Source organism: Misgurnus anguillicaudatus, chromosome 18 (assembly GCF_027580225.2).
Source record: "Misgurnus anguillicaudatus chromosome 18, ASM2758022v2, whole genome shotgun sequence".
NCBI classification, from domain to species: Eukaryota; Metazoa; Chordata; class Actinopteri; order Cypriniformes; family Cobitidae; genus Misgurnus; species Misgurnus anguillicaudatus.
The window spans coordinates 7,897,381-7,921,514 of NC_073354.2; the positions used below are offsets into that span (position 1 = coordinate 7,897,381).

The 24,134-nt window shown below is 37.2% G+C and overlaps 3 protein-coding genes across 15 annotated transcripts in view; all 3 read left to right on the plus strand.

The window, feature by feature from the left end:
• LOC129453405 (uncharacterized) overlaps positions 1-24,134 on the plus strand; it is a 64,661-nt gene that overhangs the window by 9,925 nt on the left and 30,602 nt on the right. For all 12 annotated transcript variants that reach the window (XM_073855731.1, XM_073855732.1, XM_073855733.1 and 9 more), the window contains one exon: positions 18,741-18,846. The gene's annotated coding sequence lies outside the window, so the exon portion shown is untranslated. The remainder of the gene's footprint in view (positions 1-18,740; positions 18,847-24,134) is intronic.
• Positions 1,520-16,275, plus strand: LOC141350515 (uncharacterized). 2 transcript variants are annotated; one of them, XM_073855744.1, is made up of 20 exons: positions 1,520-1,828; positions 8,385-8,546; positions 8,800-8,964; positions 9,208-9,363; positions 9,630-9,785; positions 10,741-11,553; positions 12,045-12,136; positions 12,466-12,727; positions 12,824-12,860; positions 12,939-13,109; positions 13,195-13,326; positions 13,442-13,568; positions 13,670-13,806; positions 13,933-14,032; positions 14,111-14,190; positions 14,282-14,382; positions 14,629-14,738; positions 15,087-15,162; positions 15,256-15,394; positions 15,478-16,275. In XM_073855744.1, the coding sequence occupies exons 1-20, from the start codon at positions 1,690-1,692 to the stop codon at positions 15,479-15,481; spliced, it is 3,159 nt and encodes a 1,052-aa protein (XP_073711845.1). In that variant the 5' UTR covers positions 1,520-1,689; the 3' UTR covers positions 15,482-16,275. The 2 variants fall into 2 exon arrangements, with proteins under 2 accessions (XP_073711845.1, XP_073711846.1); XM_073855745.1 differs by lacking the exons at positions 14,629-14,738; positions 15,478-16,275 and having other exon boundaries at positions 15,256-15,393.
• Positions 18,856-23,687, plus strand: LOC129437750 (uncharacterized). Its single transcript, XM_073855746.1, has 2 exons — positions 18,856-19,867; positions 20,507-23,687. Exons 1-2 carry the CDS (start codon positions 19,463-19,465, stop codon positions 22,022-22,024), a joined length of 1,923 nt encoding a protein of 640 aa, XP_073711847.1. The 5' UTR covers positions 18,856-19,462; the 3' UTR covers positions 22,025-23,687.

Consider the following 24,134-nt stretch of genomic DNA (forward strand, 5'->3'; position numbering starts at 1 on the left):
GGAAAATGGAGTACATGCTTATGCTCAATTAACATGTTTAAAGTGTAGTGTAAATGTGTTTAAAGGCCAGAAACATACTTTACTCGAGTACATGAACACTGATGCAAGCACTTGCTCAACACAGTTTGGTGGTAAGCAAGTGGGTGACACGTACATTTAGATATCTTCAACAATAAAATGTATCATTTTCAAAACATTTGCACTAATTCCTCCTATAGCACCCTTTTTAAGTGTATAACCGATAATGCAAAGAAGATTTAGTACTGTTTATAATGCACAGCCAGACACATTCAGGAAGACCAGATGTTGGATGGCAATTAAATTTAAAAATCCAAAATTTTAATTTGAGCATACTTTCACATTTTTATGTTTCCATTTAGGTGATCCTTAAGTCACAAAATGGGACCTCTAAGAAGTGGTGTCCAGATCTTTTAAAGGCGGGGCTGACATAGATTGGGGCAGAAGACAAAGGCAATAAAGAGGAACCTCTAAGGTTTAAAAAAGGCGCTGCTTGCAGAGACGAGGGGAGGAAATAAAGCCAGAACACCTGAAGAGAATGTCTTATGATTTAAATTTTTTGTTATGTACATGCACATTATTATTTACAATATATTTCTACGATACATAAATATGTGACCTTGTATATGTAGTCCAGGCTACGATGAAATCATCAAAGTTTGAATTGACTGATTTAACATTGATTTCAGTCTTTGGCGTGACCTTACTCAGTCAATATTAAAGATGTCAAGATTATATTTTCACAGAATGTTCTTTGCATTGTGTGGGATGATTTTATGTAAGAAACAGTAGATCACAAAGAAATTCTTTGCTGGGTTTTCACAGGCCGGGTCACATTTATACAACATATGGGAATTATCTTGCGACTAAAACATCCAAAATCCAAACTGATATATTTTAGCATATTAAATGCAGCCACCCTTTGCCTAGAATTTAAAATATTTACTCTTGTTATTTTTTTTTATTTCTTAAGATGTCACCCTGGGATGATTTTTAAACCATGTTAAAGAAATGTCCATCTATTATGTGCTTGAACTGCTTGTTTGTCCAAGTTTTCTATTAAAAGAAATGTATATGTTAGCACTATATTTTTGTCCATTAACGTAATTTCAAACATTTAAACATACACCTTCAGAGTAAAAGATTTTTACGAGCATAAGAAATATTTTAATGTGGTGTTTCAAAACTTGTCAACAGTAATAGTATAGCAATGTATAATACATAGTTAATGAGTATGTCATTTATATTTATGTGATTAATAATCCAAATTGTGTGTCTTATATTTTTTAAATGAATAATTTGCAATCCATGATTGCCTTCTCCCCTCATCTTTAGGAAACCAAAACATTTGTTATTAGTTTACACACAACCCAGACTTTTAAACGGAGACCGGTTCTGCCCAGATGCGTAACCGTGACAATGCATGACGTCATAGTGACAGAGTTTCCCGAATAGAACGTTTGACGTCACAGAGAAGGTATAAAAGGCCGCGCTCTGAGAGATTCCCTCAGTTCAGTGATTCTCTGACCAAGTGAAGGTTAATCTCTGACAGCTTTTACAGACTTTACAGTCCGTACAACTCGTTCTTACAAAACGATTTCAACTCAAGCCTATTTAAAACGACAAGTCTACATTACTCCAGACAGTCGTAAAATAGACTCGAGGTAGACGATGTCTACATCAAAAGAGAAGCTCAAGACTGGAAGCGGTGCACGGGATGCTCGGCGAAAGTCAAGGAACTCTGCACCTGCTACTGTCCGAGTAATCTTTACCCTTCCCGGGGAAGTGCCTGATGAAGAGGTCCCAACAGGTCAGTCAAGACACGATTAGCAAACATTGAATATTGACATTTCTGTGACTGGAAAAAGCTGTCAGACAGCGCCGGAGAACAAGCGGTAATAACCGGTAATAACCGGCTGCCGTTAGATCAGAGAGATGCGCTGATAGGCGGTTTTTAACAAACATTTAACTGCTTAAACTTTATTTATGACACAGACAACTAAAGTAATCGCATAAATACTACAATGAATGAAGTTTTTGTCACTAATGAGAACATAAATAATCCATAAGTGTTCGCTACATCTCTGTCAGGATTTAGAGTGACATCGCGTCGTTTTTGCGCTTTAAAATTGTGCATCAACTATTAGCACAGATTGTGAACGTTATACTAACTTATTTTTAACACGTATTCTGGTATATATAGTCTTATAAGCATAGAGATTAAATAAACAGCTAGACTGCGCGTCGTTTGCTCGATCGTGGGCCAACAGCGCCGCCATTAGTGATGGCAACTTCTCCATTAATCTCAAAGTAATTGAAGGTAAAAATGCCTCCGTCGTGTGCAGTTTGGTGTTATACAAACAGTCCCACACCTCAAAACAAGTCTCACGGAATTACCTTTAAAAAATAAGACTTGAACAATTGTTTCTGGTGGTGTTAGATCATTATAACATTGTTTTGATAGAGAGATGGCAACTGGAGGCAGATTAATAGCTAGCAATATCGCTATTAAGCTATACATGTTAATACTTAATTATATTTCACAATGTTTACATGTTTTTTAATATAAATATATGTAATATATTTATTATAGTTATTATAAATTGTTTGTCTTACTGTGGTTAGCTAAGTTAGTGACAGATTCCTGAAAGAGAAACATGATGAGGCATTGAGAGGAAGTTGAAAGAAGATACCTTAAATAAATCCCCAAAAGTCCTTATGTTGTAAATAATGTAGGCCTCTATGATATAATTGTAGTGCTATAAAAACGAATGCAGACTGTCACTCTTTGCTTTAAACTAGCTGATTTTACTGAAAGCACAAGAAAACGAAATAGTTGTGGTTAACAAAAAGCAATGGGAAGAATGTATACATTATTCACGTAAGGGATGCCTCAGCAAGTCAAATCAGAGAAGCGTATATGATCATGATCCTTTTATAAAATCTGTAGACTAAAGCTTTTATACCACGGTTAGTTTTAGGTTTGATATTGCGTAGTATGAGCCTGCAGCTACAGACCCCCGCCCAGAGACCCGCATTCTTAGACCCCTCGTTTTTCGAGACAGCGCCCCCTGCTGTTTGGAAGATCGCATAACACCCTTATCCAAATGGCGTTGAAAACAATAGGATCGTCAATATTACGGTCTCGTTTTATTTAAAGTTATCCAAATAAATATTTGCGTTCCCTGCTTAATGCATGTGCCAAAAACTCTGCTTTCTCTGACTAACAAATTACCCAGTAGTCTGCAGTATTTTTTGAGAGTGGGTGTAATTGAAAGAAAATTACTGATGGAAGGGATACAATTACAGATTAAACTATCTTCAGAAAAATATTATGTGATATTATATAATGGTCTTATTAACATTATATCACGCTAACAATACAAAACTTGTTTTTTGATATTTTGAAATAAGAATTGACAAAACACCAATAATAAACAATTCTGTACTTTATTGAACAATTACCTAAACATCATCTTGCTGTAAACGGGAGAAAGCAAAGAAAAAAGGGAAGAAAGAATTGTGTTAGTGACTTTACTTGTCATCTTCAATTTCATTAAAAAGAACTCTTCATTTATAAGTCACTTTGGATAAAAGCGTCTGCTAAGTGAATACATGTAAAATAATGTAAATGCATAAGTAAGTAATTACTTCCTGCAGGTGATTTTACCTTCTTTTTTCAGTCTTTTGGAAACTGCTCTGTCAAATTCCTTGACTTCACCACAATAAAAGATGAATGCCATTGTCAAAAATATTGTGTAATAACAAATACCATTTTTTGCAACGGAGGAACACCACCTCAGCTTCCTGCCAGGATTATGCCTGCATTTCACATAGGCCATGAATGATGTCCATATAAATTAATACATCAATGAATTAATATAAAAACATTGCATGTATGAAAACAATAGACACAATCCAATTGACAAACATGTTTGGGCCTACTTCAGGATAAAGAAAACTACAAATAAACTCCACTTCATTCTTGAAGTTTAGTTGAGTTTTAGATTTATAAAGCAGAGCTTTGAGGTATTGAAAAAGAATAACACACTGCTGCTCACTGTCCATGGCACACATGGCTTTAGGGGGAACCACTTTGATGGTAATCAAAATCACTGCAGCATTTGTGAGATTTTGGAATTTCTGAAGTGAATTCCCCCTTTGAATAGTTATATCCACCTTTAAAAAAGAGAGAAAGAGTCAAATTCAAATTTTAAGACCACCCCACAGAGTCCATTAAAGGAACCCAAACAAAAGGCCAAATGACACATTCTAGCTGACATGTTAATACCATAGGCTGGTTAATAAATAGTTTAGGCATTGTAAATTTGATTATTAGTCAATTGTATGAGTTGTAAATAGCTGGCAACAAATTTATATCACAGTTAAATTGATATTGATTCATTTTAATACTTACTTTTTTAAGAACTCATTTAAGTAGTCTACATAAATTATATAAAGTATAATAATTACTCCTGCATTAATTAAATAAATGTATAGTTTTAGGAGAAAATGTCTGGTAATTAAAAAAAGGTCAAACGGTAAATCTGATTAAATAATTAATGATGACATTCTTTGATATTAACACACTTAGTGGTAGTTTCCCGGACAGGGATTAGTTTAAGACATGACTACTAGTCACTAGTCACTGTTGGTCTATGCTGGTTTAGCTGGTGGTCACCAGCATAGCAGCACCAAAACACAACATATGCTGGTCTTGCTGGTATGACCAGTATGGGATGCTGGTGCTAATGCTGGGTTGGTGCTGGTTTAGCTGGTGCTAATGCTGGTTTGGTGCTGGTTTAGCTGGGGCCAATGCTGGTGCTGGTTTAGCTGGTGCTAATGCTGGTACTGATGTTGGTTTAGCTGGTGTTCACTAGCAAACCAGCACCAAAACACAGCATGGGATGCTGGTGCTAATGCTGGGTTGGTGCTGGTTTAGCTGGTGATAATGCTGGTTTGGTGCTGGTTTAGCTGGGGCCAATGCTGGTGCTGATGCTGGTTTAGCTGGTGCTAATGCTGGTGCTAATGCTGGTTTAGCTGGTGTTCACTAGCAAACCAGCACCAAAACACAACATATGCTGGTCTTGCTGGTATGCTGTTTTTCAGCAGGGTAGGTCTTAGTTTAATTTTGAAAATATAACTAGTTTGATCAAACATGCCTTATTAAAAACATTAGGCTACTTGTGTACATTTTGAGGCCAAGCAATAGCCACTGATGTATTTTAAGACATGTCAGTGCAAGTTGTTTTCAGTTTGGGCAGCTCTTATATTTATTTAAGTTAATCCCTGTCCGGGAAACCGTTCCTTAATGCATTTAATTGGTCTACTTTAATGTCAACTAATTGTAATCGAATTTTTACAATGGCTTGCAATGGTCTACAAAAAGTCTAAGGTTAAAAGCTAACGTATTTAGCTATAAATATTTTCGGGGAAAAAAGGCGAAAAGCATACATTATCTGCTCAAATTTTGTTACAATCTATCTTTACAAATATTAAATGTACTATTGTATCGATGGGCTAAAGTAGTTTGATTAAAAAACAATTAGAATGAGTATGATTCGCTTAATAAAATTGACGATACTCGCGTTTCTTGTCACGCTGTCTCGAAAAAAACGAGGGCTCTGAGAATGCGGGACTCTGGGCGGGGGTCTGTAGCTGCAGGCTCCGAGTCTGCAGCTTCATAATATTGTTGATATTCGCTGTATATTTAATTATGGTACATAAAGGGACCGTCTGCAAATACCACATAGCACAAAAAAACGTTAACCATGTCCAGTTGTCCATGCAAATGACAGGCTCTCAAGTTTTACCAAACATTTAGAGTGAGATTACATCTGCTAGGTGTGTATTACTCGGGCATTTGCACCAGTGGCCCCTCAACCCTAAAAAATTCTCTCAAGTTTTTGCTAGCAGTTTAATTTTACCTATTGTTTATAATTAACCAACACAAATAGAAAATGTATTTAGTTACAACTTGTAGTAAACTTTTTAAATTTACTACATATGGTACCTAAATACTTTTTTTTTTTAAATAAATTTTTTACACATTTTAGTCATGATGTCTCAAAATAGCACAGTTAAGTACACTTAGATATTGTTAAGATTATATGTATATTATATACAAATCAGTATATAATATACATATAATAAGCATATGTTATATGTTTATTATGTTATCATGTTTTTTTATTTTTAGTTATAAAGGCTTAAATCAAAATAAACCGACTGTAGTTTGATTGATATTAATTGGAATGCACTATAAAAAACAAGATTTCTGAAATATTTTAAAAACCAGTTTTGGAACCAATCTTTTCATATGCATTACCACATTATTTTAGACAAAAATCTGCATAATTTCACTTAGGTTATTTTTCAACCAAAATTCATAATTTTGTTTATCACAATTGTGTGATACTGTATTTAATGCACATCTACAGGCTCTCAGTGGCCCAGCTATCATAAGAATTAACCCTGTAATTCCTGGGCAGATTTCATATGATGATGTAATTGATGACTACCTCAAAAAATGTATGGACAATCAGGGTTTAGGGATGTTTAGTCTTTAGTTTTCAGAATTCATTGAAACGCAATTTAGGTCAACATTTGGAATGTGTTTTTTATAATAAAGTTTGTACAAATGTATAGTATTGTATATTATAATGTCGTTTTTTTAAGTATCACAAGTAATGTTCAAAATATCCCTTTTGTGAGCCTACTACAGCCTAGAGCTGCACGATTCTGTATAAAATGAGAATCACGATTCTTTTGCTTAAAATAAAGATCATGATTCTCTCACAATTCTTAAGAACTTCGTTAATTTGAAAGACGTGCAACCCCTGAACATTAGTTTAACATTAGTTTTTACAGATGCAAATTAATTATGATTCTGAAAGTTTCAGATAAGTGTATAATCTTTAAATTCAGTTAATGTTCACAGACCTGCAACATCTAACAATGACAAACACACAGAAAGAGTTAATGTTATAAAATCTGACCATTAGTTTATTTTTATTTAACATACAGATATACAGATTTACAGATCAGTTTTGTTTTTAGATGAACTTAATTTATTCATGCTAATGAAAAACGTGTTATGTATTAAGTTTATTTGAAGAAAAAAATGTAAATATAAATTTTAAGTAGCCTAAATAAAAAAACAAATACATTTTTGTGCAAATTGCTGTCACATGGATTGACATTACTTTGTGGTAATGAGCTATGACGCGGTTCGGCAGCAACCAATCGCAAGGTGGAAACGTTCCGCAGCAACCAATCAGATGGCGTAAACCTCTGCTTGAGAATTTTAGAGAATCGTTGGCGCGTGAACGTCCATCGGGTGAATAAATCTACATGCACGCTTAATCTTCACACCCACTAGAACACTTGGGCCAAATACAAGAAAACGTAATGTAAGTAGTCAAGTGGTCAAGTGCAAAGACAGCAAGTGTGGTTATTTTGACGCAGCCAATGGTTCCCCCTGTGCTAAAAACCCATTCGGAAGGGATAAGATCCGGAATAAGATCCTCTTTTTGTACTAAAACTACGCCAAGGTTCTTGTCGGACGTAGCTGCGCATAGCTCTGCCTCTGCCTCACTCATTCTTTTTAGTTTCTGTTACTTTCTGTCTAACTTCTCGGCGAAAGCATCCGCTGTACCAGTGGAGCGAACACAAGCACGAGCACATCTGGCTTGCACAATAATAAACGCGGCCGCTGTGATTGCGTGTTGTCGAGAGAACTGACGAGACTGCGTCTTTCCTTCTTGAAAATATAATTATCTAAATCGCCGAAATACTGCATTAAGATCATTTGGGGGTTGAATCGAGATCACAATCTTTTAACGATTAATTGTGCAGCTCTACTACAGCCTGTAAAAAGGTGTGCTTCAATACATTTGTATCTTAAGATTTCATTAACTTTGTGAAGTTGGCAGATGGCCCCTTAGCCAACCTGCCATGTAAAACAGCCTCTGGTGTAAGTTGAATAATTTTGCATAGGACCTTTATAATGAAATATTGAATGTTCGTTTACAAACGTGAATAAATACAAAAATGAAACTGAATAACATTTAGTGTAATTGGGTATTGTCGTATCTGTAAAACTATAACATTCTCATAACAAAGCCAAAGTAGGGAAAAACCTACTTTACTGCGGTAACATACCGGAACTCCACACAGATCAGAAATAACTTACTCTTGCCACCGCTAATATGGCAGCGCCGCTGACCAAAGCAGCCAAATAGCAGGAGTGTCATTTTATAGAATTTAAAACTGTTCTTTACAATTTCTGTTAAGAAACACGTTAACTGTTACTGTACAGATTTGAATTAAGTTTATAATGTGTTTTTTATGTCCGGTCTGTCCAGCTGTTAGACAAAATACCATTTTGTCTACCTCAGCTAATGAGTTCGTGACCCGCAGCGGTGTACGCGATGTTCGGCGGAGGTCAAACATCGCTACACCTGCAGCTGGTCACCTAAGGTTGACCCTTCCAGGAGCTGTAGATGATGAGGAGTGGAGCCCAGAAGGTCAGTAAAATATTTACATTTGTAATAATATATACAGTAAGTTTTGAAACACTTATTTTATATATTTCTTCACATTTTACAATATGAATAAACTCATCAAAAGTATGGAATAACACAATGCCACTAAAACGCATATAAAACATATATAATTTATACAATGTTTTATAATGTTTGTCAAAATACCACAATAATTATACAATATAATGTGTTAGATTTAAGTTTATAATGTGATGTTCATCTTTGCTGTGTCCAGCCGTTAGACAGAATACAATTGTGTGTACGGCAGCTCATGGGCTGGTGACCAGCAGCGGTGTACGTGATGTTCGGCAGAGGTCAAACATCTCTACACCTGCAGCTGGGCATGTGAGGTTTGCTCTTCCCGGGGCTGTAGATGATGATGAGGAGTGCAGCCCAGTAGGTCAGTCAAATATATACATATGTGATAATATATCAGTTTTGAAACACTCATTCTATATATTTTTCCACATTTTACAATATGAATAAACTCATTGAAAGTATAGAATAACACAATGCAGCAAAACGCATATAAAAACATTTATAATTTTTATAATGTTTGTCAAAATACCACAATACCTATACAGGATAATGTGTTACATTTTACATAAGTTTATAATGTGTTGTTCTTCTCTGCTGTGTCCAGCTGTAAGCCAGAATACCATCCTGTCTTCGCCAGCTTGTGGGCTTGTAACTGGCAGCGGTGTACGCGATTCTCAGCGTAGGTTGAACATCTCTACACCTGCAACCAGTCAAGAGAGCATCGCTCCTCAATGGGCGGATAAGGAGTGGAGCCCAGAAGGTCAGTCAGTACCCCATTATATTGACACCTCAAATATATACATATATAATAATATATCAGTTATGAAACACTCATTCTATATATTTTTCCACAATATGAATTAACTCATTAAAAGTATGGTATAACATAATACAACGAAAACATATATAAAATATTTCTATAATATGTTTTATAATGTTTTTCAAAGTAACACAATAACTATACAGTATAATGTGTTAAGATTTTACATAAGTTTATAATGTGTTGTTCATCTCTGCTGTGTCCAGTTGTAGGACAGAATATCCTCCTGTCTACGACAGCTCATGGGCTCGTGACTAGCAGCGGTGCACGTGATGTTCAGCGGAGGTTGAACATCTCTACACCTGCTGCTAGTCAAGAGAGCATCGCCCTTCAAGGGGCGGATGAGGAGAGGAGAGAAGCAGGTCAGTCACAACATTATAATGACACCTCAAATATAAATCATATCTGGGGGGAGTAAATAACTGGAAAATGTTTATATTTGCATGAACTATACCTTTAAGGGATTTAAAGTATGTACTTCAGTCATTTAAATATGTATTTAAGTTTTAAACTCATGTACTGTGAGTTGTAGTGACATTTGAAGCCTTTTTTGAGAAATGTTTGCAATTTAAAGTGATAGTAAAAATATCTTTTACAAACTTATGTATAATAGCTCAGGTAGCTTTAGCACATTTGGAAGTCGAGATTGTAACAAAAATCTCAGGGATGCAAATTCACAGTTTTGCCTCCAAAATATAGAATTACTTTTGTGCTGCCATTTTTTATTTGAAGTTCGAGGTTGTGACTTAATTTCGATTTAAAGTTGAAATCGTGACACCTTTAATGTCCAAATGTGCGTGAATGGTCATAGTGAAACGGTTACAAATTCACTTAAGTTGCACCCAAATTTATTTTATGTCTAGCTGGTTCATTTATTTGACTGTTAAAGGTGCATTAAAGCGAATTCACGCGTTTTAGACCTAAAACATTTTTTGTTACATACAGCAAGCATCTCCTCACTATCTGCTTGCTGCCTGTCCGGTGATCAAACTGTAAAAAACGCGATCTCTGTAGACAGCCCAGGCTCAACAAACTGCAATAAACACACAGTGGCCAAACCTAGCAACACGAAACAAAAAAAAGTGTTCCAGCCAATAAACGACAAGAAGGATTTGGGGGTGGGGGTTGGGCGCGTTCATGAAAGCACGGAAGGGAGGGGGAGGAGGAGGAGATAGCTACGCTCCGTTTGTTTGAAAACAGTTCAAACATCAACAGAAAGTGACGTCTCACAGATTCGCTTAGAGCGCCTTTAAGATATATATTACCTGTATCTGGTTGTAACATCTGTAATTTGTCTTTTCTGTTTCTGTCTTTTAGAAAATCAAACAAACCAACAGAAGAAAAAGGGCATCCTTGTTTTCTTCCAGAACAAATTGCAAGCTATAAAGCGTGCTTTTGGTATCCGCCGAAATGAGTATCAACTGGATCCAGCTGATCCTCAGCCAGGCCTATCCGACCTGGAGGCGAGAACCCGTGAAGATCAAGTTGATCTGCAGAAAGGTCCATCTGGACTCAAGCCAACGGGTTTTCAAGAACCAGCAAGATGCCTGCATGGTTCTTTTACCTTGGAGAAAACAGTTCTTCAGGAAGAAGCTGATCCCAAATTTGGTCCCTTCGACCCGGAGCCACGTGCTCAACGTGATCAGACTTTTAAGCAAACAGGTCCATTCGACCTGAAGCCACGTGCCCGTCAAGATAATTGGCAATACAGTCCCTTCGGACTTGAGCCAGCGGGCCATGAAGAGCCAGTCTATTGCCAGGCTGGTTCATTTTCCTTGGAGAATACAGTTCTTCAAAAAATGGCTGATCCTAAATCTGGTCCTTTCGACCAGGAGCCACGTGCTCAACGAGATCAGACCGATAGGCGTACAGGTCCATCCGACCTGAAGCCACGTGCCTGTTTAGATAATTGGCAATACAGTCCCATCGGACTTGAGCCAGCAGGCCATGAAGGGCCGGTCTATTGCCAGACTGGTTCAGATTCCTTGGAGAAAATAGTTCTTCAAGAAGAGGCTGATCCTGAAAATGGTCCCTTCGACCCGAAGCCAAGTGCTCATCACGATCAGCCTTATAGTCAGCCAGATCCATCCGACCTGCAGTCAAGTAGTCATCAATGTGCCTACCCTGCTAGTGAGTATACTGTTATTATGTTCTGGTTCACTCTATCCGGCTTTTTATTGCCAGCTTTATTTTTAGCAGTTTCTCTCCTAATTGGTTTAAACTAGTGCCCAGTTACTGTAATAAGTGTATTTATACGGCAGATGTTTATCTAATATCTTCTTCCTGTATTCAGTATGTTATGTGTTATTCTGATGGACTCTTGTTTCAGCACAATGACTCTTGAGCTTTTCCCATCATCTTGTCCTGATTTTCGTTTTAAAGAAATATTGTTTTTTTTTAATGGTTGTCCTGCTGTTTCACTCTTGAACTTGATCTCAAACATTCATCTTGTTTATTCTGCTAGTAGCTGATTAGCATTGGATGTATTGAACAACTCTCAATTATCTGTACATTCATTAAATGAATATTTATTCTCTCTGTTATATTATAATCAGCACTGCTATTGGAGTTTATGTGAGACAAAAAAGCCTTATGTTCATTTTGTATTGATTTTTTTTCAGGGGCATCTAAATATTTATATAAAGAGGAAAAGCAGAAAGAAGAAGTTGACTTTGGTGTTTATGAGAAGAATCGCAAATCCAGTGGCAGAAAGGTAAAACTGCTCTTCATCAAACAGCCATACGTGACCTAACATATAGATCCATGTTCAGTTACAATTGATGACAATGACACTTTTCAATCAACCAAATAACATCTTACCTTAATAATACACCTTACCTGTTATCTCAAAGGTTGTGCTATAGACCTGTTACAGTACAGTATCTGATAGTTTCAGAAGTTCTTTTAACTACAACATAAAACTTTACAACCTACTTTTTAAAATGTGTTTTTGTTGCTGTATTGTCTTTTGAAAGTAAATACAATGTTCAATATGTTGTTTTTCTTTTTTTTTAATTATGCTTTTTCCTCTGGTGAATGAAGAGTATGACAATGGAAGATAATCATGATGGAGAACACAAAGAGAGAAAAGACAAGAAGAAGAAGAAGAAGAAAGGAAAAAGATTTTCTTTGAAAAAGATCTTCAGTTGTATCTTCCCTTGTGGCGACGACTCACAACTGTCTACTGCCCCCTCTACACCAAGGCCAGCCACTGTTGGTGGTTCGGCCATGTTTGCAGTCAAAACTTCCTCTGATAGCAGTGATGTTTTGCTGACTGCAGAGCAAGATAAAGCTATTCTCAGAGGTAAGAGAAATTATAAATGTTTAGACGATTACATGTCTGTACTCATTGTGTAATGTGTAACAATGTTGAATAAAACTTTATTATATTTCTTCACAGAGAATGTCGGCATGCAGATGGTATCTGCTATGGACTGGTGAGTAAATAAATTTACTCATTGAAATCAAATGCTAAACATGGTTAAAGTTGTAACACAATTATGTGGTCATCTTAGGCTTGAACACGAACAAATCTGTTTGGACATCGGCTCAGATGAGCTGACTCGGCATGAAATACTGCAGTTGACTCAGTGCAGTATTGAGCGTCCAAAACAGAAGCGAGTTAGTGATCAGGATGATCATCAAAAAGTTGCCAAAGGGCAGCAAGTGGAGATTAAGTACATGGGGTGAGTACCTTCATCATTATGAGATGTGTTTGACTGTGGGTATCAAAGCTGTCCTATAACTGAGCACTATTTGGTTCTCTGACAGTTTTCCGAACATCGGGAACACATGTTTCATGAACTCCACCCTCCAGTGCCTCCTCAATATGTCGCCGATCATGCAGGACATCATCTCCCAGCAGAAACACTGGAAGAACGAGCCTGGATCAGAAATGTTCAAGTAAAGTCTAATACTGATAAAACCTGTTTAACATTATATCAAAACCTTTCCTCATGTAAACTGATAAATAAGATTCTAGTATGCATACAAATTAAATATATTTATTTCACCCCAGGGCGTTATATGACCTGCATGACACCAGAATGAAGAAGACAAGCGCCGACCAGAAAGCTCAGCTTCTGGCAACCATCAAACGTTGCATTGCCAGAAGGAATTCAGATTTTAGAAGTGATGATGAGCAGGTAGGGGAGCCTCAGTCATGTCAACATGTTACATCGAAAATCTGTCATACCCACAAATCATTTAAATACGTTTTTTGCTCTCTTCTCTTTCCTTCTCTAAGGATGCTCATGAATTCCTTATGACCTGCTTGGCACAACTAAATGAGGAGGCTAAGATGTGCCAGGATTCCATGAATGATTTCCATAACCCTGCAGCGCACATGGATTTTAAGATCATCCGGCTGCGCACATGCAAGACGTAATGACATCACGCAAACTCACCTGCTTACATTCATTTAAATAATGAATAATACTTTTCCTAAATATTCTTAAATTTTGTATATCTAACATTAGAAACTTTTTATTTTCCTTTTTTGTGTGTTAGCTGTGGGAATCAAAGGCACTCTCTGGAGGAACTAAACTGCCTGTCTTTGGCTATTGGTCCTCAGGGATCATTAATGGAGAGCCTCCAGCACTACTTTGCAGTAAGTGTCACTTCTGGAATAATGAAGTTTTAATTATATTATTGATAGTCAGTGATTTGATTGATATTATTTTCTCAGGCATCTTCATTTGAATGCCGCTGTAGTGAGTGTGGAGGTGATCAAGCCTTGGAAACTGTGCAAGTTCAGACCCTACCAAAGTACGACACCCTGTCCATCAGAGTCATCAGTTATTACTCTATACTAAATGAGCTAATTCACAACTTCTGTTCATTTTTTATTTCTCTACAGGGTTCTGGTTCTTCTTGTTACAAGGTTTGACATGTACACCCTCGAAAAAATCGATGGGTGTCTGGCAGTTCCTAAGAAGCTCAGTCTCTCCGGCTTCACAGGTACAGTTTATTAAACTCTTACAGTACACTAAAGAGTATATTTATAGACCGTGAGTAAATCTTACATGCTTTATATTATTAGAAGTCTAGAGAGTTTTATAAAACAAAAATGGCGATGTTAAACGAATGTCTTGTTGTATCTCATAACTCATGATTGAAACAATAGAAGTGCAGTGATTGTAAATGATTACTCCAAAGGAATATTTGAATCTTTTTTAAAACTTGAAGTGTGCCTTTTTGACGTAGGGTCAGACAGCAGTAAGCAGGTTTCAGATTTGTACAGCCAGCAACTTGAGGACAACCAGCAGATAAAAATCAGCAAAGCAAATCTAGGGAGAGACACTGACCAGCATCAGGTGCAGATAGAAATAGACAGAAGAGGAGTTACATGAAAGAAATAGGGAGTGAATTGAGGAGCTCAGATGCAAAAGCCGCTAAACGTCACCTCCGTTAAAATTAGATAATGACATTAACCAACTTTTCACCACATGTATTATACGTTCATTAAATACTTTCGCATCAAATCTTATTTATCCCGGCCTCAGGCCGTTCAGAAATGCCGGTTTGTTGGCAGAATCCATTAAGACTCTGATAAAAATGCTCATTTACAGACGGTTTTGCATATGAGCTCTTCAATTATTATTTTAGCAAAATTTCTTCAATGTTTTCTGCATTGTATTATAATATCTCTGTTTTTCTAATAGTGGCAGACCGCAATGGGCAATGCAGCCTATAAGCTCACTGGTGTTGTCTCTCATTTGGGGCCAAGTTTGCAGTGTGGTAAGAATACTTTGACACAAAATAATGTTTGTTCTTCATTTCTTCATCTACCTCTAAAGTTTAATTTATTTAATGAGGTCATCTGTCTTATAGGTCACTACATCAGCAACATTTCTGACCCTTGTGGAGCTGGATGGATGAAGTGTGATGATTCGACAGTAAAATCCATCAGCTGGCGAAGAGCATCCAAGAACATAGAAAAACATGGCTATATGTTTTTCTATGTGAGGAGGTAAATAACCTCTCATTGTTTTGATCCTTACTCATATTTAACTTTGATATAAACTTTAAAATATTCTGTCTTTTGTGTTTCAGCTAAAGCAGTAACCAATAAAGCAGTGTCAGCAGACAACTTGTTGCATGACCATTATTAATAAAAAAATAACTAAACAAATATTTTAAATAAATAAAGACTTTAACTTAAACTGACTTGACTAAACTGACTATTCAATACGACAAAAATCACAGCACTTCAATACACTGACAAACACAAGATAAATTCTACAATTAACAAGACTGGATTATAGGATTACAAGTGATACAAGCGATCAACACATCAAACAAAGTAACACAGACGAATCGGCACTGAACAGAACACACAAGGGCATTAAATAAGGGAACAAATCATGAGGCAACAGGGGAAGGACATGAAACACTGACAGGTTAATTAATCAGGAAACAAGTGTGCGGGGTACAAGATGAGACAGGAGAGCACATGGCCTGGCACTGGACTAGGGAAAATACAAAGGCAAATTTAAGAAGAACTGCGTAACAGTGCCACCCCTCAGACCACTGGGGCAACCTCAGTAACTCACACAGACAGACTTCAGACTTGAGGCATAAGGTTTAATCCACATTGTACAGCTTATTTTATTTCAGTATTTTGATACAGTATCACACATCTTGTCAGTATTGGTGTTATCCTTCCTCTAATGATGCTTAAACTTTTACATATACTTTTATGTTTTTTTAGGTTGAGCTGGCAGAAGTGGAAACCAGGCGGAACCACGAAGCTGCCAAATTCTCAGAAGGAGGAGCCTGGTGAACCAAGAGGGGTGGAGGATCAGGGCACAGCCAGATCTGGAGCGGAAAGAGGAGCAATGACAGCGAGAGTTAATGTTGTCAGTGCACTGTGAATAAACTACTGGAAGAGGGTCCACTGTTTTGGACACAGGCTTCATTGCCATTGGTAAGCAATTTTAGTGCTTTAAAGCCCGATTTAGAGTCGTGCAAAAGCTCTACGCCGAAGGTTATCCGTAGCCTGTGCGTACGAATAAAAACAAAGTCTTGAAAACAAAGATGAGCCAAGTTGAGGAGTGATTTAACTCAAACTGCAACAAAAGTCGTTGTTTATTTACTTCCATCACTGCTGGTCAAATCATATACAATAAGTTGCTGTTTCTTCTTCATTTGTGCAAAGCTTCTTCTTTGACGGTCGCGCTGCTACTGTGGTTACACGCATGGATACTGCCTACCAGCGGTCTGCGCGTGTGTTTGCACGTCGACGCAGACGATGACGCAAAAGTATAAATGAAAACCGACGCGGAACCTACGCCGTCGCGGCTACGCCGTAGGACCTTCGCACAACTATAACGAGCCCTTAAAGTGTAAGTAAACTAGACCTTGTATGTGTTGAGATGTTTAAAAATCCAAAACAGAACAATGAAAATAAGAAAAGCTGCTGCTATATATATGTGTAATTAAATACAAGTAATAAAATAAATGTAAATGTGTATATTCACATTCAATTATAATATACAATACATTTTTATACAGGATTATGGCCTGGTTTAACAGACAAGGCTTAGCTAAAGCCAGGACTAGGCCTTAATTACATTAAGATGTTTAAGCATCTTTTATAAACATGCCTTAGATAAGGAAGTTACTGATGTGTATCTTGAGACAAATCAATGGCACATGCATATTTTACAATCTTTCAGTGCAAGTTATTTTCACCTCAAACATGTGTCTTAGTCTAGGCCTCAAGCCTTGTCTGTGAAACTGGGGGTATATACCTGTATTAAAATGTCTTACTTGCACACTTTAAGGTAGCGTGCACACCAAAGCGTTTACGCCGGTGTATGTTTTCAATTGTTTCCAATGGAAGCTCTGCGCTTTTCAAAAAAGCCAGCAGTTGCCGTTTTTTTAGCCGCGCTAAAAGTGGGAGAGTGCCGGGAGTTGAAAAATATTCAACTTTGGGTGAAAAGCTCAGCTCGTCAATGTCAGTTCTCACACAGCGTCCAATCACAGTGGATGAGGGGTGGGATAAACATCACAACAACCAACCGGCGCATCGTCCAGTGACTGATAAACCAAGCAGACGTATCACAGGAACCAAACACTCAGCTGAAAAAAGCTGGCAGTCGGCATCGGCCTGGTGTTTTCAGCTGCATTTAAAAGCTTTGATGTGCACACCTCCTTAAAGGCGGGGTGCACGATCTCTGAAAGCCAGTATTGACATTTGAAATCACCTAAACTAACACGGCCCTACCCCAATAGGACCTTTTTTGATAGACCCGACCCACACACAGAGGCGCGGGAAGATATTTTCGGTAGGGGGTGCTGGGGTGCGGCTGCGGGGGGGGGGGGGGTTGTATAGAGTTACAGAATTCTAAAGTTGTTCACAAGCTTTTTATTCTGCAGACCACTCTACCTATGTTTTATTTTAAAAACTCACTCGCACCTCCTATCCATAATGTACAGCTGAGCTGACGGTGCATACAAACTATATAGCCTATTGCAACACAGTAGAGTCTTTAGATTCTCTGCCAGGTTCGTTATTTTCTGCTACTATCCTCTGGCCGGGCCAGACCGTTGATTAAGCATATTTTTTATCATTACTTTATTAGCCTCATTGGGTGGGGAGAAAACTATGCCATATTATGAGAAATATTATATATAGACTATATTTAGGCCAAAGTAACAAATGTGTCCAAAAAGTTACACAAATTACAAAATGATTTGTAATAGTTACAAAATGCAACGCGACTCATGTGCGGAGACTCCTCTGGCACGCATCACGCACCGGGTCTGCTGTTCTGTATGGTGTAGCTTAAGTGCAACATGGAGTTTGAAGATGTAAAGAAAAAGAGAAAAACAGGAGAATTAACTTTAAGCAAGTTTGGAGGAATGTCGGAGAATTGGAACCAGTTATACATTCTCACTCGTGCCAGTAGCCTACTCCGCCTTTGTTGTCCTTTGCTTAAGTTTTTAATATTTATAAATTTTAACATGGAAACTTTATTGACATCACTCATGTTAAGGCAATTAGTGGACCTTTCAATTCAAGGGTTTTATTTAATTCTATTTTTTAAACGTAAATGTAATATTTTTGTTTTCGGTTTGCAATGCCTCCTGCACAGCGGTGTAAAAATAAGATATTTTTCGACTTTAAAATAAAAACATCATATCCTAAATTGTTGGAATATATTCCATATGTATTAATTTGGATTTATAGATGTTTAACATTAAAATCAATGCATGGGAATAATTTGTATTATAATTTGTAACTTCACTACCTAAAAAGTTATGAACAGCAGCCATGATAATTTTCTCTATTTGCATTTTATTTCTACTAGCACTTATGCAAGCTCCAATCTGGATCCTGTCTCTCTCAGATGACCGAACACAAATGGAAAGATGACATCTTGCAAGGACCGTAGACGACGCCAGTGCTGGACTTACGTATATTGATCTTTAATTGATATATATGAAATATAAGTGATTGCAATCATTTATCAAAATATCTTGCTTTGTATTCATTAAAGTAAAGATATCAAAATCAAAGTTATTTTAAATATTGTCCCGGCTCTTTAATGCTTAATAATGGCATTGACTGGGCATCAATGTTTTATAGCTCCAAAAGTGCCTCCATCCATCGTATAAGTGATCCATATATAACCAGTGTTGGGAGTAACGCGTTACAAAAGTAATGTATTACAGTAATGTATTACTTTTTGCGGTAACGCAGTAGTGTAAGGCATTACTAATCAATTTTCAGTAATATTTTACTCGTTACATGTTCAGTAACGCGTGCGTTACAACAAACTTTTCGCCCGCGAGACATGATTAACAGATAAAAAATCCCGCAAGAAAGTTATATTTCCTGTTCGTGGTCTCTGGTCAGGGAATAGACGCGTTTGGTGTCATTCATCACCCTCTCGCTGGTGATTGGTTGAACTTTGTATTGTATAACGCGCCATGATTTGATTTCAGCCTCTAAGCTTGAGGTTCGAGGCTATTAGCTCCGCCCCGTTTGAAGCGCGCACTGTGGCCGGTGGAAAATAGATGAAAGTTGAAAATGGCAGAAGACAGTACATTCGCGAGATGGACGTATGCGCATTACTTCAATTTTGTCAGAGAAAAGGACAAGAAGAACGTAATTGTCAAATGCAACCTTTGTCCAAACCCGAGAGAACTATCGACGTCGAAAAATAGCACTAGCAATTTAAAAAAACATCTCGAACGGTGCCATGCGACCACTCCGCTTACTGAGAAGAGAAAGAACACAGAGGACGAGAGTAATGATCCAAAGCAACAGAAATTAAGTTTCCTGCGGTCGACCATCATGCCACTTGAACGTCGAGAAGTCAGAAGACTTGTTGCAGAGTATGTCGTCGAAGACATGTTACCATTGGCAACGGTGGAATCTCCTGCTTTCAGGAAGTTAGTTAGCAAGATCCCTGTGACCGGCAGCAACGACAAGGTAAGCAAATGTTTACATGATGAGATGTCTAGCTAAAATATATAAAAATGTTCAGGGAGAGGATGGGACTATTTTGTATTAAAAACCTTTTGAATTTATTTATGTATTTTGAATTTAAATGTGTTCTGTATTAGTGTTTTTGTATTTTCAAACTAAAAATCCTTCTTACTACCAATCTCTTTATTAGACTGCATGGATGGGCAGTGTTGCAAATACATCTATTTGAAATACAAAATACTATAATTTGTAATTGTATTTTGTATTTAAATGCATTTAATTTTTGGTATTTATTATAGCCTAGTTTATTCAAGAAATCAGCAGTCTAATAAATAGTTTGATTGGCAAAAACTATGTTGTATTTTGAAAACACAAAAATACAAAGATTAAATTAAATAAATAAAAGTAGTGTTTTTTGTTTCAAATACATGCATTTGAAATAGTAGTACCCATCCCTGATCTAGTTCACTGGGCCAAAATGTATGTTAAAATATTATAGCCATCAACAGACCTATATACAGCAGCATAATGTGAATTTATGCTCCTGCATTGGAACAGACAATAAATATGTAAATGTGTAATTTAGCATAGCATGATTATCAACTGGAGTTTTAATATCTGTGTATTTTATTTGTTTTTCAGAATGTACTGCCATGCAGAACAACGTTCGCCAAAGAACTAGATAGGAACTATTCTGCCATGGAAATTGAGCTAAAGAAAACAATTGAGGAACAGCAGTACGTGTCAACAACTGCAGACATTTGGACTGCCTACAACAAGAGTTTTTTGGGGGTGACGGTCCATTGGATCGATTCAGAGACACTGGAACGGAAGAAGGCAGCTATTGCTTGTCGTAGGTTCAGAGGTAGGCACACATATGATGCAATTGCATCTGAACTCGAGGATATTTTTTCACAGTATGGATTAACTGCTGAAAAAGTGACAGCCTGTGTGACAGACAATGGCAGCAACTTTATTAAAGCTTTTAAGGAATACCAACACGTCGAATCTGAGGATGACGAAGAAGAGGAGGTGGAGGAGGATGATGAAGTGGCCTTCACTGACCTCCACAGCGTTCTCACTGGAGGATACGATGAGGATGCCCAGCAAGGGCTGTGTGTGCTGCCTACACATTATAGATGTGCAGCTCACACGCTTAACCTCATTGCAAACAATGAGGTTGGTAAATGGTTGGCATCAAACCCAGAATCCAGGGCTGTTTACCGCAGTTCCACAGCTAAGTGTTCTGCACTATGGACCAAAGCTAGCCGGTCCACAGTTGCGTCTGAGTGCCTAGAAAAGATCAGTAAAAGGAAGTTGATTGTCCCCTCAGTAACCCGATGGAACTCATTTTATGACGCTTATGTTCGGATCATAGAAATGCCACTAACTGACATTAACAATCTATGCACACAGCTTCAGATTAAATGTATGAATGACAGGGAATACCAGTTTTTGAAGGAATACTGCTCCATTATGAAGCCTTTCAGCGTTGCACTGGACATCCTACAGGGTGAGGAAACTTGTTTTTATGGGACACTTCAACCAACACTTGAAGTTCTAATGACCAAAACTTTAGCAATGCAAAATGGCCTTTCACAAATGACTACCGGGTTGCCTGAAATAATTGTGGGAGCAATTAAAACTCGTTTTGCCACAACAATTGACTCGAAGGAAGCCCTACTGGCCGCAGTCTCGCTGCCCAAGTTTAAACTGCGCTGGGTAAAAGAGGAAACCAGAAGAGATCACATCAAGTACCTCCTCACCACTGAGTGCCGCTCCCTAACAGTAGAAGAGCCTGCAACCCCAATGATTAATGCTTCTCAACCTGCTGCAGTCACTTCTCGTGAGGATGACTTCTTTTCATTTGAGGAACAGCCCAATGCCAAGGCTGATACACCTATGTCAGTCGAAACAGAGGTAACATCTTATTTTAATTCTGATCCAGTAATGAAAAGCCTGCATCAGTTTCCAAGAATTAAAAAAATTGCACTACGCTATAATGCACCAACACCATCCAGTGCACCAGTCGAAAGACTTTTCAGTCTTGGGAGTCTGGTACTCACCCCAAAGCGCAACCGTCTTGGTGATGGACGCTTTCAGCGTCTTATTCTGATGCGCTTCAACAGACATTTCAGTCAAGGGGGAATAATAGAGTAGGCTAGCCTCCACGATAGCCGTAAGCACCACCTTGGTTTCCCTTTACTTTCAGCCATGTTCAGTTGCACACTACCTCTGTTTTATATTTGGTAGGAAACTTTCTAAATCCAATTTTCCTGTTGGCTATGTCTGACCATTGCTGAGGTTGTTTTTTGTTTGATTATTGAACCATATTTTATTTCAGGCCTTGTGGGCCCAGACACCTTAATTTCAGTTTTGTATTTCTATAACGTTTTATTTCCATTTTGTTCTTGTATGACTTCCATTTTTACTGAACTTTTTGAAAATGGCTAAGCCATATTTCCTGTTAAGCCTTGTAGGCCCAAGCACTTTAAAGTAATTTTTGTATTCTTGAAAAGTATATTTTCAGTGTATTTTCATAGAGCCAATGGGTATTTCTCTTGTTGTTAAATTAATTAATCTTTCTTTTGAGAAGCAAATAGGTCTCTATTTGATCTGTTTTCTTTCTAAGCAGTTAGGCTATGTTAAGCCTATGTATTTCTATGGACAAATGACAGAGGGATTGTTCATCTAATTGCACTTTATTGAGTAAACAAAAGCTATGTTCATAATGCTCACTTTGTGCATGACAGTTTTGTGTTGTGAACCATTGAATTTAAATTTCATAAAACAATGGCACCAGTAAGAAAATAAAAAAATCTGCATCTTGTCATGGCATTGGAGTTTACATATAGTCCTGTCGTGTCTAATAAGAATATACCAAAGCTATTCACACATATTGCCAGTTAATCACTCTACCATAATTTTAACAGATTTTGTGATTCTGCATACAAACTGTTCATGACCTCATTCACTTACATAGTATTATTTTTTCCACTATGGAAGTGAATGGGGCTCATGATCAGTTTGGTTACAAACATTGCTCAAAATATCTTCCTTTGTGTTCATCAGAACAAAGAAATTTATACAGGTTTGTAACAACATGAGAGTGAAAAAATTATGACAGAATTTTCATTTTTGGGCGAACTATCCCTTTATCTTTAAAAAATGACAACATGTACTGCAGAGAATTTTACATATAGTAGAGGGTGACATGATGTAGCACAATGACTGTGGCCTATCCAGGTTACTAACAATATATGAAGAGTTTGGTTCCAAAACGCAATAAATCCATTTTGACAAATTTTGGTAAAAACGTGTTTTCTATACCAAGAAAGTGACAAGATGAAAACAACTATTTTCTGTTACAAACTTTCACACAGCATCTTTAGGTTATAAAAACATAAAAAATTCAAATCCATAAGTTGATTTTCAAAGATTTATTATAAAAACTGATTATTTTTTCCACAAAATGCAATAAATCCATGACAAGTTTTTATTCAAAATGCTATAAATCTATTGAATCAATAGCCTATATAAATGTGCATTCATCTTTGCCATGTTATATTCATTTAGTTGACTAGTTGTACACACTAATTAAAAATATAAACATTAATGTTATTAATCAAAACACTTACTTTGTCATATTAAGAACCCTGTCATTGCGGTTACTTGACGTCTTCGCTTAACGTCTTTCACAGAGATCAGCTGTAAAATGTTTTTGGTCCTGCTCGATTTTCGTTGACTTTGAGTAAAATAATGGAAAGTTTTTCATAAGATCCTCTGGGGTCAATGTGTTAGCATGAAAAGCTTGCTGTCGGGGGAACAAGCACCCGTCTCCCGAGTGCCTTTCAGGGAAATTATTAGATGCTGATGGCTTACGTTTCTTTCCCATCACAGAAAACCATCACAGGTTTAGCGATGCAATTAAAGTATTATTTTGTTTTGTTTGTTGATCATGAAGTACAAAGTAGATGAGGAAAACTAGGACTCCGTGTACTCAGCGCGTCCGCCATTGTTTGTTTACATTGCGTGAACGGTGGGCTGTAATATCAGAAATGGAGTTATTGCGTTCTGTAAAAAAGGGGAAGTGGCGTTTGTCGCATTTTGGGAAAAAAGGGAGAAAAGATGGCAGAATAACACGGCGGATATTGGATTTTGCGTAAAATTAAGAATTTACTTTTAACTACTGACCTGATATAATGCTGATTTTGGCAGTAACTCATTTTTTTCAAAAATGGCGTTTATTGCGTTTTGGAACCAAACTCTT